General features: G+C 46.5%; 1 protein-coding gene across 1 annotated transcript; it reads left to right on the top strand.

Annotated features, from left to right (window-relative positions):
• Positions 1-1,754: 1,754 nt before the first annotated feature.
• SDR9C7 (short chain dehydrogenase/reductase family 9C member 7) lies at positions 1,755-12,410 on the top strand. Its single transcript, XM_017536159.2, has 4 exons — positions 1,755-2,202; positions 5,358-5,616; positions 6,290-6,453; positions 11,496-12,410. The coding sequence occupies exons 1-4, from the start codon at positions 1,902-1,904 to the stop codon at positions 11,711-11,713; spliced, it is 942 nt and encodes a 313-aa protein (XP_017391648.1). The 5' UTR covers positions 1,755-1,901; the 3' UTR covers positions 11,714-12,410.
• Positions 12,411-15,955: the final 3,545 nt, after the last annotated feature.

The following is a 15,955-nucleotide window of genomic DNA, read 5'->3' as shown; positions in this document are numbered from 1 at the left end:
GGCCTTAGGGGCCAGCTCAGCAGGCAGACCTGTCACCTGAGAGAGGGACACATTTCTACCTCTGAAAGGAAGAGCGTTCTATGTGGTCCTACAGCACGCACTCCCCCGACTCTCATGGGCTGTGTGTTCAGTTTAGGCCAGAGGAACACTGCCAGCATAGAGGCCCTGGAGGTGCTGAGTCAGGACCAGGCCTGTGCTGGAGCAGTTCTGAGTTATCCTCATTTTAGGTTCAGAGCCAACTCCTGGACCTCACCTGTGTCCTCAAGAACTGGGATACCCACTGAGCTGGGCCTGCTCAGCCCTTGAGTGACATGGTATGACCTTGCCAAGCCAAGACTTCGTTTATTCACCCAGGAGGTGGACAGAGCCTAGGAGATGCTTCCCAGATCCCACATAGGAGGTGTTCTGCCTTGGGGTGGTTATGAAGTCAGTGCAATTTGTTTTCTACCATTTCCCACCTCCATCCCCTATAAGCTTTGGGTCTGCTCTTCGGGGTGTGTTCATAATCTGGCCTCCTCCCCTCTCTTGGTAAGGAATGGCCAAAACCTGTGGGACTTTCCAAGGTGACACCTGCTTTATCTCATTCTGTGCTGGTCAGACTTGGCAAATGGTGGATCACAGAGAAACATCCTTTGTCCCTTCATGCTAGACAACTTTGTGGTCCCATTTCTGTGTCAGGCTTTCTAAGCCATGAAGGTGTGAGTTGGGACCAGGCTCATCCCAAGCAATGGTGACCCTAGATGTTGATCCAAAGAACACCGGTGGCTCCAGCATCATTCTGTCCCTGCACCTTAAGCAATTCTGTCACTACTTACACCTCTGATTTCCTAATTTTCTTTCCTTTACCACCTTCCCTCTTAGCTTTCTGCAAATTATTTGCTAAATTGCCTGGAATCTCTCCTTCTCCTCCAAGTCCCGACCCTGAGAATTTTCTATGTCTCTGGCCCCAGTTCTCTGCTCCTCCTATATCTCATCCCTTCTCAAAGCCAAGACTCTGCCAGACCCTTCCCTCAGCTGCCCAGTGAACTCATAATCCCTCCTCATTCATCTGGCCTGGGGCTGCTTACTGGTGACCTGACTATCACTGCCCCTTCCCTAGGGCATCAGGCCTGAGTGGCCCCAGGTCTTTCTGCTTTCTGGTAGCTGGGCTTCACATGACCAGCCTCCCCTGTAAAATGGCCCTGCTGCCTATGGCCTCAGAACAATGGAGGTGCATCCACACTGGGAGGAATCTATTGCTTTTCATCCTCTCTCATGATGGAGACTTACCTAAGAATTCTGAAGAGCTGACCTCATATTGTTTCTCTTGAGGTTTGGAATGCACAGAACCAGTGTTGTTTGTTTTGCATTAATGAATTCATTTTCAGCATTTTCCCTGAAAATAAAACTTAAACTTATTTACATACCTGCACTCATGACAAATGAATCTGACCCCTGGGAACCAAAATACCCAGGCAGGGTTGGGGGCAATGTGGAGGCAAGATTTCTAGGGGAGCTGTCGGGGGTGAGTCCTCCTCTTTCATTTGCGTCCCTTACACTGCCTGAGTGTGCCACCACTCATCACCAACATTGTACCAGTGGATTCTTTCCCATTCTTGTCACCTTCACCCATCGGGGCAGGAGGAGAGTGGGAGGCAGCCACCAGGGCTGTCAGAGGTGACAAGCTTCAGGTTGGACTTGAATTTCTTGCATCTGGGCTAATTGCTGTGATGATGCATCCACCTATAAAAATTACAGCGTGGCTCACCCAGGGACCTAGATTTGTTGCAAGCTTTAGGAAGGAGGAGAGCTGTTCTTCCTGGTGGGTTCCCGCAGACTGCTGGCTAGGGCTCAGAGAACCAGCCTCTTCCCTGGTGTCTCCTGAGCCCAGTCCCTCTTGGCCGTCACATTGATCCTGCCTTATGGCGGCCCTCATGGACCTCTCATTTATGTACCGCTGGTTCAAGAACTGCAATCTGGTCAGCAATCTCTCAGAGAAGTATGTCTTCATCACAGGCTGTGACTCTGGCTTCGGGAACCTGCTGGCCAAGCAGCTGGTTGATCGGGGTATGCAGGTGCTGGCTGCTTGCTTCACTGAGGAGGGAGCCCAGAAACTTCAGCAGGATACCTCCTGTCGGCTGCGGACCACCCTACTGGATGTCACCAAAAGCGAAAGCATCAAGGCGGCGGCCCAGTGGGTGAGGGACCAAGTGGGCGAGCAAGGTGGGGTGAATTGCACTTTGGCTTTCTTGGTTTCTCTTTCTTTCTCTTCCTCTCTCCCAAAGCATCTGACAGTATCAGAGACCCTGACGTCCAGATGGAGTGGGAGAGGTGACTCAGGGAAAGGGCTCTGCCTCAATCTGATTGGAAGCCACTGCATGGTTTGGCCTGTTCACATGTAGGGGTGATTTCCCAAGGAAGCTTTCTGCCCCGGAAACTCAAAGAGACAGGAAAGAGGTCTCAATAGGAAATGATGGGGGAAGATGTGTTCTGTGTGTCCAAACCTTGAAAAACGAATGTGCCTCTCTGAAGCTTCAGCAGTCCTAACCATCAGCTCCTGGGGAAATACAAGTACATTTCTTGTTGGGATCAGGATAGGGAGAGGGGAATGAGACAGGAGGTTGGATCCCATGAGTGGGTGCGTTTTCTCTCTTTGACTGTGTCAGGCAGTTCTTGACATCATGGTGGGTGTTGGTTTGACTTCAGGGCAAGTATGTCAGAGTGGCTGCTCCTATTGGGAAAGGAAGCTGTGGACTGAGGCTGCTCCAGGACTGTGTGGGGACCTGCCTCATGCACTTCCAGCACACAGGGTGTGGGCACAGGAACAGGATGAACAGGATGGCTGCGTTGCAGAAGCAGCAGCCCAGAGGAAGTCCTCCCTCCTAAAGGAGCTAGTCTGGAGCCCATGTACAGGTCAGGGCAGCAGAGTCCTGGAGCCAGGGGGAGTCCGACAGTAACTTCCTGCTTGATTTTTCTCCTTAGCACTCATCACTATTCAAAGTACAACAGATTTTACTTATTTATTGTCTGTTCCTCTACTAGAATAAAGCTTCCTGGGAAGAAGGATTTTTGTCTCTTTTATTTACTGCATGTCCTTAATACCTAGAATAATGTCTGGCACCTAGTAAGGTACTCAATACGTAGTTTTTAAATGAGCTAATTAATTAATAATTCAGCAGGAGTGAGCCTCTGTCTTCAGCAGGCTGTCTCAGCCAGTTCCCTGCATTCAGCCTTGAGCCACTTGCCTTAATGCCTCACTTAGCATGTTAGTTTCCTGTTACTGCTGTAACAAATAACTCAAAGGTAGGGTCTGGAGACAATACAAACGTATTATCTAGTTCTGGAGGACAGATGCCCAAAATGGGTCTCACTGATCCAAAATCAAAGTCAGCAGAGCTGTGTTCCTTCTGGAGGCTGTGGAGGAGATTTCGTCTCTTTGCCTTTTCCAGCTTCCAGAGGCAGCTGACATCCCCTGGCTCCTGGCCTGCTGCCTTCATCTTCAAGGCCCGCAAGGTTGGGGCCAGTATTTTTCACATTTCTCTCTGTCTCTCTGATTCTCTGGTTTCTGCTTCCTTCTTCCACTTAGAAGGACTCATGATTATACCGGGCTCACCGGATTAATCTAGGATAATTTCCTGTATTAGCTTCCTCCCTAACTTTAAGGACAATTGATTAGCAACCTCCATTCCCCCTGCAACCTTAATTCCCCTTTCCCATGTAACCCAGCAGATTCACAGGTTCCAGAGATAATGAGGATGGGGACATCTTCGAGGGACCATTATTTTGCCTAGGCCACTGGGCAATATCCTGGTCTAAGAAAAACTGAGAACTGGGGTGGGTAGGGGCATGGGAGATGAAGTTCTTGCATGCTTCTCATTGCTCCTGGATAGAGAAAGACAGGGAGATTGGGTAGGGGCATGACTTGGGTGGGGACCCCAGACCTAGGGGAAGGGGTGGACTAGAATTTGTTTGCATTGAGATCTGCCTTCAGGAGACAGTGGGATGTGCCTGCAGAGTACCTGGAGGCTGCAGAGGCTGGGGCTGTGGGGAGGATCACCAGAGCAGTAGGGCTTGGGGAACTCTTGCATGAAGGAGCTGGAAGGGGTCCTTGAGGAGCATTTAGAGGAGTTTCCAGTATATCCTTTGTATTACACTCCCTCTGGTGGAATTTTTTGGAAGCCCAGTATGTAAAACAAATGAGAGGAGAGCTTCTCCTGCATTTTCCTCCTCCTAGCAGGCTTGCAAAACACAGTCTGGAAACAACTGTTGCAGTCCACTGGATGAAGAACCTGAGGCCCAGAGAGGGAAGTGACTTGTCCAAGGCTGGAAGTAAAACCAGGACTGTACATCAAACTCTTCAACCCTGGGCCCCTGCAGAGTTGAATGGCAACACTTAGCATTATTTCTTTCCATTTGTACCAACCCAATGGAAATATCTCAGAGTCCTCATCACATTTTCCATACAAATCTTATTTAAATATTTTATATATTTGTTTATAAACAGTATTATTTCCTTTCTGGCTTGTGAGTTCCTTCAGGGGTAAGATGCTGTTTTTGTTCATTTTGTATCTCCTTTACCCTGTATTTTATTTTATATCATTTTATTTTATTTTTAGAGATAAGGTCTCACTCTCTCAGCCAGGCTGGAGTACAGTGGCACCATCATAGCTCAGTGTAATTTTGAACAAGGTAAACTCTAATCTGGGCTCAAGTGATCCTCCCCACTCAGCCTCTCAAGTAGCTAAGGCTACAGGCATGCACCACCATGCCTGACTTTTTTTTTTTTTTTTTTTGTAGAAATGGGGCTCTCACTCTGTTGCTCAGGCTGGTCTCTAATCCTGAACTCAAGTGATCCTCCCACCTCATCCTCCCAAAGGGTTGTGATTACAGGTGTAAGACACTACACCTGGCTTCCTTCGCCCTGTAATTGTCACCTTCTAGATGCGTGCATGAATAAACGTGTGAAGATGAATGAATGAACAGACTGATTTTGGTAGTATGTGAATGCAGTTGGTTATACTTAAGTGAATAGAGAGGACGAAGCAGGATAGGGAAGGATCCAAACATTAATTCATTGGTATAAAAACGAAACTCTTGTCCCAAAGCTGATAGCTGAAATACTGTGAGCTAACACCTAGATTATAGCTGGTACAGAGCCCCAGCTAGCTGGCAGATTTTACGTGTATCAGGAAAAATTGTCCCTTTGGGGAAAACCAATTAGTAAAAGGCACACTTTCGTTTTATGTTATAACCTGACCGTGTTATGTCTTGTGCACCTGCTCAATCATCCTTGAGGGCCCTGAGCCGGTGGGGAGCAGACCTTGGTTCTTTCCCAGACCCATTGCTGATTTCTGTGTGGTTCTCTATCTTGCCCCCAGGCCTCTGGGCCCTGGTGAATAATGCTGGTGTGGGCCTGCCCAGTGGTCCCAACGAATGGCTGACCAAGGAGGACTTTGTGAAGGTGATCAATGTGAACCTGGTGGGACTGATCGAAGTGACCCTTCACATGCTGCCCATGGTCAGGAGAGCCCGGGGCAGGGTTGTCAACATGTCCAGCTCTGGTGGTCGTGTGGCTGTCATCGGTGGTGGCTACTGCGTCTCCAAGTTTGGCGTCGAAGCCTTCTCTGACAGCATTAGGTAACTGGGCCCTGGTACTAAACCATTCTGGGTGGAAATCCCAGGGGTCAGAGAGAGTTGGGAGTGACAGCATGTGGGCAGTGGAATTCTGCAGACAAGAAGCTGACACAATAGCAGAAGGAAGGTTAGACGTCAAGGTGTTTTCTCCAAGACTAAGAGAAGAGCTGAGGAGAAGAGGTAGAATGGAATTATGAGGCATCAGGCGGGCCTTCCCTTGAGCTGCACAGGGTAAGTAAAACCCTGCTGGGGCCTGTGAGAGGAGGAGGGAGAGTCCTCCAAACAGACAGACAGGCCTGGAGGCAGAGGTCCCCTCTGGGAGGTCCTCAGAGGAGCATGCAGGCCTTGTGTAGACCCACGCCCTTCACCATGTGGGTGTTGGGTGAAGGGTTGATAATGGGAGGGACCTGGTGGGAGACCAGACTTCGGCCTAGATTCTCTATTGACTTCTTTCCACTGGTCATGCCTCATGCAAATTGCCCAGAGATTGCTGAGCCAGCTTGGGAAAGGGCTGAGGGCCTCAGGAGGGGATTATTTGCAAAACAACAATGCCAGGGCCAAGTGCAGGGGTGGGGGAAGCATCTCGAGGTTCCTGAAAGACAAGCCTATCCAGAGGTGACTCTCCATGATGATTGTCATCTCGGAGCCCAGACTGAGTGCAACTCGTCTTTCCCAGGCGTGAGCTCTACTACTTTGGGGTGAAGGTCAGCATCATTGAGCCAGGGAACTACCGGACAGCCATTCTGGGCAAGGAGGGCATGGAGTCACGCCTGCAAAAGCTTTGGGAGAGGCTGCCTCAGGAGACCCGGGACAGCTATGGAGAGGAGTACTTCCGCATCTGTAAGTTCCTGGGGCTGGAGAGGGTCTCTGAGGGGAGCGGGTTGGTCTTGAGGTCACTGGCTGGCTTTCCATTCACAGATGGTGAGACAAAACTCAGAGGAGTTCAGGACTCCAGGTCACACAGTGGTAGAGCTGGGGTTTGAGAATAGATAGCAAGTGGCAGAATTATCACTGCTGGAGCAGTACAGGGAGTTAAGAGCAATGTGGCCCACTCCTGGCACCTACCCCCACAGCATCATGATGCAGGGGAATCAGGTGAAAATGCACTGAGATAAATACAACCAAGAGATCAAGTGCTGGCTCTACGACTTACCAGCTAGGAGACTTTGGACCTATTACCTAGTTTTCCCATGCCTCAGTTTTCTCATTTACAAAATGGAGCCAAAGATAGTGCCTCCCTCATGGGCTTGCTGTGAGGGTTAGCATGTGTAAAGTAACTTGCACACTCTGAGTGCTTGTTAATAAAGAAGAAAAAGAGCACATGGGGATTTAAAAGGGAGGGTGTCTAGGCAGCTCTCTTTCTCTCACTGAGCTGAGGGTCTCCTGTGAACTGTAGCTGTTTTTGGAGGGTAAAGGGGACATGGTAGCTGTTTACCCTGCTGCCCCAAAACTTTGTGCTGCAAAAAATTGTCTGCTGGACATCATACGTCAACAGAACACAAAGCCAAGACAGACATTTTTTCACTGAATACATACATGCTTTATTGTAAGGCTGCCATGTCCCAAGCATGTGTGGGGCCGGAGAGCTGGAGTGGACAAAGTGGTATGCTTGACCCTCACTGACTGTAGCTTAGGACTCAGTAGGAGAGACAAACATTAATAAAAACACGTGTTTAATGGTAAACGTGGATATGTGCTACAGAGGAGAAAGAGGGGTGTGAAAGAAGAATGGAGAGGGAAGTTGTGCCCCAATTCAGATGATGGTGAAGTGGGGAGCTTCTCTGACTTTGAGGAGGAATAAGAGTTAGGTGTTGCTGGGAAAGGGAAAAAGGAGCTGGGTAGGGACTTTTTTCTGCAGGAAGGCTCTGAGGCAGAAAACTCCATTTGTCGAACTTCAAAGGAACCAGCCGGTGGGGAGCAATGGTGGGTAGCTGGTGTATACAGAATAAATTAGAGCATCAAAGCACACTGAGGATGAAGGGGTGAGGGAGAGGAAGCCATCAAGGATGAGTGCCACGTTTGCAGCTTGAAGAACCTGGTGGATGGAGGAGTCATTCATTCACTGCTTTTGGGAAGCCTCCAGGAAAAATTTGGAGTACCCCTTAGATAAAGTTATCTTTTAGTGCTAGGCATGTTAGGATTCTGTGAGAAGAAAACATCTAAGGATTTACATTAGTTGGGACTTACTCAGGACAGAAGATCCAATGCAAATTATTTAAGCAGAAAAGGAATTTCTTGCCTCACCTAACTAAAAAGTTGAGCAAGATAAGCTTCAGGTGCAACCCAACCCAGCCCACAAATGACGCTGTCAGGATGCACCCATTTCTTGGCTCTGCTTCTTTTGCATTGACTCCAGTCTCTAAGCTCTCTCCCCTATGGGGGCCACATGGCTGCAGCATCTCTTTGCCTCCACCCAGGGCGAGGTCTGCTGGGAAAATAGGAGAGTTCTTTCCAGTGCGTCTCTCAAAAGTCCTAATGTACACTCTGACTTGGAGGACCTATGGTAGCCGAATCATAGGCAACCACAACATGTACCCAACCCTAAGCCAATCACTGTGCCTAGGGGAATGTGAAAGTGTGGCGCAGGCTGGGCCACGTGCTCTGCCCAGACCGACTGACTCAGTGTGGGGGAGGCATAGGTCCCCAAAGGGAAATCTGCAGCTGTTGGGAACAAGGAGAGTAGATGTTAGAGTGCGGGGGGAAGAATATTTATCCTTTGTGTGATCTCTCTTAGCAAAGAGTAGTTTCAATTATTTGTGGAGCTGCCCTGAGGCTGAGTGAAATGGATTCAGCCGGTATCTAGAAACTTTACTAAGTCATTTTCTAAGTAAGCACTCAGGGTGAAGAGAGCTTGCAGAGTCTTTAGTGTGGTCCATGAAAGACTATGTATAAAGGCAAACTCCTCTGAAAACCTTGTCCAAAAGCTCGTATTGTTATACTAAAGAATAGTAAGGATTGGGTTTGTAAAATATCATACGCCAATTCACCTGTAGTCCACATCACCATTTCAGAGGAAAGTTTTCAGGCAGTGATCAACTACATTTAGATAAACGTTTTCCCAAGTGGTTATATGAGAGTTTTCGCTTCCGTTACCCAGTGTTTATTGGGATACAGAGATGAGACAGTCTCCAGGAAACTAGCAGGGAAGATGTGAAAGCAAATAAACCACTGCATGAAGAATCTTGCAATAATGGACATGCATACAAGGCAAAGCAACAACACAGACTTCATTCCGCGACAGAAGCCTCACAGAGGTGACAGTTGATGCCTTAGTGAGTTTTGAAGGATGAATACGAGTACACCAAAAGGGAAAGAGGTGGCGGATGTTTCACACAAGAGGAAGGGCATGAACCACATGTTGGAGACCTGACGTACGTAGCATTGTATGCTTTTGGAGGCAGTGCAGATTCAGGCTTGCATTCCAGCAGTCCCTCTAATCATGTTACACAGCTCTCCAAACTTCAGTTTATCCATTTATAAAGTACAATTCCTCTCTCTTGGATTGTTAGGAGAATTAAACAGAAATGAAAAGTACTCAGCTCTGCCACAGTAAGAACCAAGCAAACCTTTGCCATTGCCATTATAGTCTGGCAGGAGGAGTGCTGTGGGTGGTGACTGAGGAGGGGAGACATTAGGAGTCAGATCATAAGAGGCTTTGATGGCTAAAGGAGTGTGGATTTTATCCCGAGGGCATTGGGGAGCCTTGTAAATGGCTCTGAAATGACAGATCAGATTTGTGTCACGATGGGAAGGATAAAGAGGCCACCTGGGAGACTACTGCAGAAACCCGGTGACGGAACAATAAAAACATGAAGTTCTAAGTCATCGTGGTTCTGGTGGTTGGGGGCAGCTGTGCAACAGACTGAAGAAATATTTAGGAGTTGTCACGGAGCATCACTGGGTACCAACTCAGCAAGTTGCTGTGCAATCAAACAGGCCCCTGGCTTGTAAGCCCCAGGACCAGACCTGGTACTTTTATAGACTTTATCTTACTTAATTCTCCCCATAACAAAAATGTTTTCCCACGTGCCCAACTCCAAAGCCTGTGTCCTTCCTCACGGTGGAGGAGAGTGACAGGGCTGGATGTGTCCTTCCCTCCCCCTTCCCACTCCAGGCCCAGCAGGGTGCCCAGCGCTGAATGGCAGCTAATAGCTGTTTGAGAAAACAATGAAAGCATGTACCTCATACTGCTTCCCATGTCTGGGGTACCTTCTTCCACCCACTGCCTGTGCTAGCCCTCCTCACCTCTCAGAACCCAGGCCCCCGCCCATCTCATCATGTTAGCTTGCTCCGCCTCCTCAGCCCACAAAGGCTTCCCTGGCTCCAAGCGGGCAGACTCAGCCCCCTGGGCATCCTGAACGATTCCGTCGACCCTCAGCCCTGCTGCTGGTGGCCTCTGTGCCAGCTCCATGGTCAGAGGGAAGGGTGTGCCTTCCTAAGACTTCACTGCTTCGCAGGCAGTCTGGCTTTACGTTTATGTGACTTGTTGAGATTCCAAAATGTAGTTTGGCGTTTTCCCTGCATCGGTTTTCTTTCCAGGAAACAGAAAATGGAGTTTCTCAGAGTCTGGGGTGAAGGGGACTTAAGTGACACCGCCCCATTCTCACCAGCCACCCTCAAGGGCCCCGAGCCCAAGCAGGTCAATTCCTTGCCTGCCTGGACCATTCTCAAAGTCAGGGCAGCTTTGACTTCCTCTCCATTTTCAAGTTTTCATCCCTTATCAGGGCAACCTGCTGAAGCACCATTTTCTCTAGAGTCCTCAGGGCTCTCAATGAAGCATGAATCCTCCTGTCCTGGGGTGAGGGTGCAGATGAGGGCCTGGTGGGTGTGTGGTGCGGCCCTTCTCCTGGTTATGTGGTTATGTCATGAGCTTCCGCAGACTTGCACTACTCGGGTGCTCTGTCCCCATCTCCACCCCTGGGTGCCAGTGCAAACAGAACAACCTCTCACATTTGTTAGGGCCCTACCAGCTGCTTCTCTATGCCTTAGATTATTTGAGTCCACAATGGTCTTATGACTGAGGTAGGGGCAATATTACTATTTTTTAATAATATTTTCTCCTGGATGCTTTTGTTTAAATGTGGGAACTTTAGGAAGTACATAGAAGGAAAAAAAAAAAAGCCCCTTGTCCCACCATGTTTTCTATTTTGTACTCCCCCAGTGTCCACTCTGCTATTAATCATCTTTGTTATTTTCCAGGACAGATTTTTTTTGGCGGGGGTAGAGGGGGGCGGAAGATGGAGTCTCACTCTGTTGCCCAGGATGGAATGCAGTGGAACAATCTTGGCTCACTACAACCTCCTCCTCCTCCTCCCGGGTTCAAGTGATTCTCATGCCTCAGCCTCCCGATTAGCTGTGATTACAGGCACATGCCACCATGCCACCACGCATGGCTAATTTTTGTATTTTTAGTAGAGATGAAGTTTTATCATGTTGGCCAGGCTGGTCTAGAACTCCTTCCTGAATTCAGGAAGAGAAATAAGATTATTTATTTATTTTATTTTAAGACAGCATATCATTCTGTCCCCCAGGCTGGTGTTCACTGGTGCAACCTCGGCTCACTACAACCTCTGCCTCCTAGGTTCAAGTGATTCCTGTATCTCAGCCTCCCAAGTAGCCGGGATTACAGGCATGTGCCACCACACTCAGCTGATTTTTGTATTTTTAGTAGAGATGGGGTTTCGCCATGTTGGCCAGGCTAAGATTATTTATAATAGTCTGATAAATGTGTGTTAGTTTAAGGGGCCACCTGGAGCGTGTGACAGACCTGCCTGAAATGTTGGATCAGGGATCCGATAGAAAGGGAAGTTGGTTGGAATTCAGAAGAAACCGTCTTTTATGAAGAATAACAGAGCCTTTTTCTCCTCTGTGTCCTCAAACAGATACCGACAAATTGAAAAACGTGACTCAGTTGGCAGAGCCCAGAGTCAGAGATGTCATCAACAGCATGGAGCATGCTGTTGTTTCCCGGAGCCCTCGCATCCGCTACAACCCTGGCCTGGATGCCAAGCTCCTCTACCTCCCTCTGGCTAAGCTGCCCACCCCTGTGACAGATTTCATCCTTAGCCGGTACCTTCCAAGGCCAGCAGACAGTGTCTAAACTGCGGGGGCTCAAGAGGTCAGTGGAGCGTAAAAGAGGGGATAGAAGGACTTTAGGGTCACAAACGGTGGTATCAGATATCCTGGGGGCATTGGCTGCAAAGGACACTTGGCTCAGCTGACACCCACTGCTGTCAAATTTACCAGTAACTTCTAACGGAAGATGAATGCCTCTTCCCACCCTCTGGGGCCCCACAGAAACCTGAGGTGGCCTTTGCAGGTTCGGTGATCTGTAGCAATGGCTCCAAGGACATCTGCCACCCAGTCAGGATATGGCTTCTTCTGGTCCTGGAAAAGTCATGGAGAAAACCAGCTCCTGCTGAATCATGAGCCCTTTCAGTTGTCCCTGCCACTGAGAAATACTGTGGGATAATCTAGCCCCCGGGAGAATCTAACCACCTTCCTACTGAGTCCCTTAATATGCACAACTTCATTCACATAACCCATTACTGAAGTACATAGTGGGGGCAGATAGGGAGTGCAAGATTAAATCAGACAAAAGTTTAAAATATTTTCTCTCTTTTTAGATTCTTCTATCTATAGGTGATTGGGATCCACATGAAATAACATTCATTTGTTTAATCATCACTGAGTAATTTTTCAAATATTTATTGAATGCCTACTGCCTACCAGGCACTTTGTAGGTGCTGGGGGAATATAAAGATGATTAAACCATGGTCTTGGTTTTTTATTGTTTATTTTGTGTTTTGCTTTGCTTTGTTTTAGCGCAACATCTAGAAGCGGAGTTAGGACAAACAGTGATAGAAGGAATAGAAATCAGAATACAAATTTTTAGAGCTAGGAAGGACCCTGGAAGTCTTCATCCAATACTTCACAAACTTGGCTGTACCTTGTAAACACCCAGTTAACTAAAAATACAGACTCCTGCACCAATATTAGAAAATCTGATCCAGTAGGACTGAGAGAAGACCCAGAAATATGTGTTTGTAACAAGGACCTAGAAGATTCTGATGCACCTGGGCAATTGGGAGCCACCAAAAGTTCCACAGAAGAAGTAACTAACACTCAGAGGGGAAGGTGACCTGCCTAAGACAGCTTAGTAACTAAGACAAGGATAGAAATTATGTATTCAGACTACCAGACCAGGATTCTTTTTAGTTACAGGAAAATCGATTTCTGAAGTTAGTAACATTGTCAAATAAGTCATTGAACTAATTAAAAAAAAAAAAAAAAAACTTAAACTCCTGCATCTATGAAGTTCTGTTGAAAATACTTTTATTGATCTTGATAAATGGTCATATAATAAAGGTCAAGTGTGAATTTTTTAACTAAAATATCTTTCATTTGGGTCTCTTCAACATCTGAAAATAATAGAATACCTACAAAGACTCTTTCCAAATAAGGTAGCACTCACGGGTTCCAAGGGTTAGCTTGTAGATATATCTTTGGGGGGCTAGCGGGCAACTCACTACGGTTTGTTGTTTGCAGCACTTCTGTTCCTGACACCAAATTCTAAATCAGATAGAATGCAGTGAACAAGTAGGAGAAAAGCCAACTCACATTGGCTTAGACAGTGAAGAGTGAGGGCAGCGCCCAGCGGCTGAATGATGGCATCGAGATGGTAGTCTCTTTCTACTTCTTTGCTCTGCTGCCCACAGTTTTGGCTTTACCCTTTGCTGCTGTGGTGTGACTGCCAGGCAATGGGAACTCTACATTTCCTCATTCACAACTTACAGAAGAAGAAAGAGCCTGCCTTTCCACAGCATTCAAGATTGAAGAAGTTTCTTTCCTAGAGCCCTCATTATGTGTCTCCTTGAATCTCATTGGCCCAAATTGGTTTAGGCTGTCCACCCCTGACAAAGAGGTAAATTGCCATGAATTGCTTAGATTAATCATGGAACAGATGGGATGTTGGAAAATCAGTCACAATGTCTACTACCTTGAAAAATGCAAAACTCAGACAATGTGCTGTTGAGAGGGTTGAACAAAGGTCAAACATAAACTTTATGAACACACAAAAATTTGCTAAGGGGAAACTGGCTAGGTAATATTTTGAGATAATAATTTACACTTTTTTCTTCCTCCCTGTTTTTCTATTTCCCCTTCTTCCATGCAAGTAGATAGCCAATTCGGTACTTCTTTACTTAGGGTGAGAGGTTTGATGGGATAAAGCACATAAATTTCCTGCACTTTCTCCAGCTTTAGTTTCCCCCAACCCTAATATCTTTAGAAAAATTATAGAGTTTGGGGAAATAATTAAAACAGCATGTGACTTATGGGTGTACCAAATGACTCAGAGAAACAGAGACTTTCCCCATGACAAGGAAATTGACTCTGATGAGAGAATAAGGTGATGTTTTGGGTTCCCGAGACAGGAGGGACCACGACTCACTTTCTGAAAACACCTTGGGGCACACCGTGGGGAGATGACTCAAGAGAGTCACAGCTACATTATATGTTTAGGCAGATGAGACTCTGGATGACCTCACAGGAGACTCGTGTGTCCTGCCACGGCAGGAAGGTCGTAGAAATTTGCTAGATATAAAGGGCATGTAGACTGGAATAGCAGACACTAAAGTGGCAACCTTTAGAAGATAGAAAACTTAATTTTTTGGTCTGAGGGCCAACTCTCCACCTCATCGTTAATAGCTGGGGTATTTTTTGAACTTATGAGCGGAGAGTGATCTCTGCTCCAGAGTTACGTTTTGGTTGATTTCATATTAAGACCATGACCTTTCTTACATAACTTTTGTATTTCCTGGAGTTTTAAACTGCCTTTTCTTGTTCATTTCTTCAGCTTCTTAATCATTTTTATCTCCATTTTTGAAGTAGGGGAGCAATACTATCTGATTTATATTTTCAAAAGACCACTGGGGTCTCTGTGGAGACTGAAATGAAGGAGCAATGGTGGAAGCAAGGAGGCCATTGCATGATTGAGGTAAGAGATAACAGTGCCCTAAGCTGAAATGATCTTAGCAGAAATAATGATAATAGATGAAATCAACAGATCATTTGGAGGTAGAACCATTGATGGACGTTCATCATTAGTCAGTCTGCCAAGAAGAATTTATCAGCTTCCTACTATGTGCTAAATAGGCAGAGTGCTTGCCCTCAAAGAGTTCATATTCTAATAGAGGGATGAGTTGGGCAACAGACTTACAAAAAAATGAATGAAATAATTTTATATATTGGTAAGTGCCATGAGAAGAGAAAATATAATAATGTAATAGATGACCGGGGAGGCTGCTTACCTTTTTTTCTTTTTCTTTTTTTTTTTTTATTATACTTTAAGTTCTGGGATACATGTGCAGAACATGCCGGTATCCCAGAGAGGAAGGTGACCTGCCTAAGAACACCTTATGTAACAAATCTGCACGTTCTGCACATGTATCCCAGAACTTATACTTTACTTAAGTTCTGGGATGCATGTGCAGAACGTGCAGGTTTGTTACATAGGTATATATGTGCCATGATGGTTTGCTGCACCCATCAACCTATCATCTACATTAGGTATTTCTCCTGATGCTATCCCTCCCCTAGTCCTCAACTCCCCAACAGGCCCTGGTGTATGATGTTTCTAATCAACATTATTAAGGTAAAGTTTTCATAAAAAGAAATGCATCCATCTAAATGTACAGTCTGATGAGTCTTGTCATATGAATACACCTGTGCAACCACCACCAGTCAAAATATAAAACATTTTTCTCATCCTAGAAAGTTACCTTGTACCTGTTTGCAGTTAATCTTCCCTCCACTCCACTTCCAGACAACCACTGATGTGTTTCTGTCACTATAGATTCATTCTGAGGCTGCTTACTTTTTAAAAAGACCACTTTTGCTGCCATTGGGGAATGAACTGGAATAAACTGGATTGAAGAGGTACAAGTCTAAACCTGATGAAAGAAATGTGACAATAAAATAATAGAAATAAAAATAGTTGGCATTTATTGGATCTTTATTCCATCCCAAGCACTGTGCTTAGTATTTCCCACACATCATCCATTCAACTTTATTTCATCTCTGCAACAAGGCCTGTGAGGTTACTCCTACATTATAGAGGACGAAACTGAAGCTCAGAGAGGTAAAGTAATTTGCACAAGATTACACTGCTAATAAGTGGCAGAGTCAGAATGCGGTTTGCCACATGCTACGATAGCAAACACTTCCAGAGTGCTCACCACATTCCAGGCACTGTTCTAAGCACTTTAATTTTCTTTTTAAAAACTTTTTTATTGGCTGGGCGCGGTGGCTCAAGCCTGTAATCCCAGCACTGTGGGAGGCC

This window comes from Cebus imitator, unplaced genomic scaffold (assembly GCF_001604975.1).
Source record: "Cebus imitator isolate Cc_AM_T3 unplaced genomic scaffold, Cebus_imitator-1.0 Scaffold96, whole genome shotgun sequence".
Classification (NCBI taxonomy): Eukaryota; Metazoa; Chordata; class Mammalia; order Primates; family Cebidae; genus Cebus; species Cebus imitator.
This window is presented reverse-complemented; position numbering and strand designations above follow the sequence as displayed.

Coding starts and splice junctions, on each gene's coding strand:
- SDR9C7 (XM_017536159.2), top strand. CDS start 1,902: ATGGCGGCCCTCATGGACCTCTCATTTATGTACCGCTGGTTCAAGAAC. Junction 2,203..5,357: donor GGACCAAGTGGGCGAGCAAG/GTGGGGTGAATT, acceptor TCTTGCCCCCAG/GCCTCTGGGCCCTGGTGAAT. Junction 5,617..6,289: donor GCCTTCTCTGACAGCATTAG/GTAACTGGGCCC, acceptor CGTCTTTCCCAG/GCGTGAGCTCTACTACTTTG.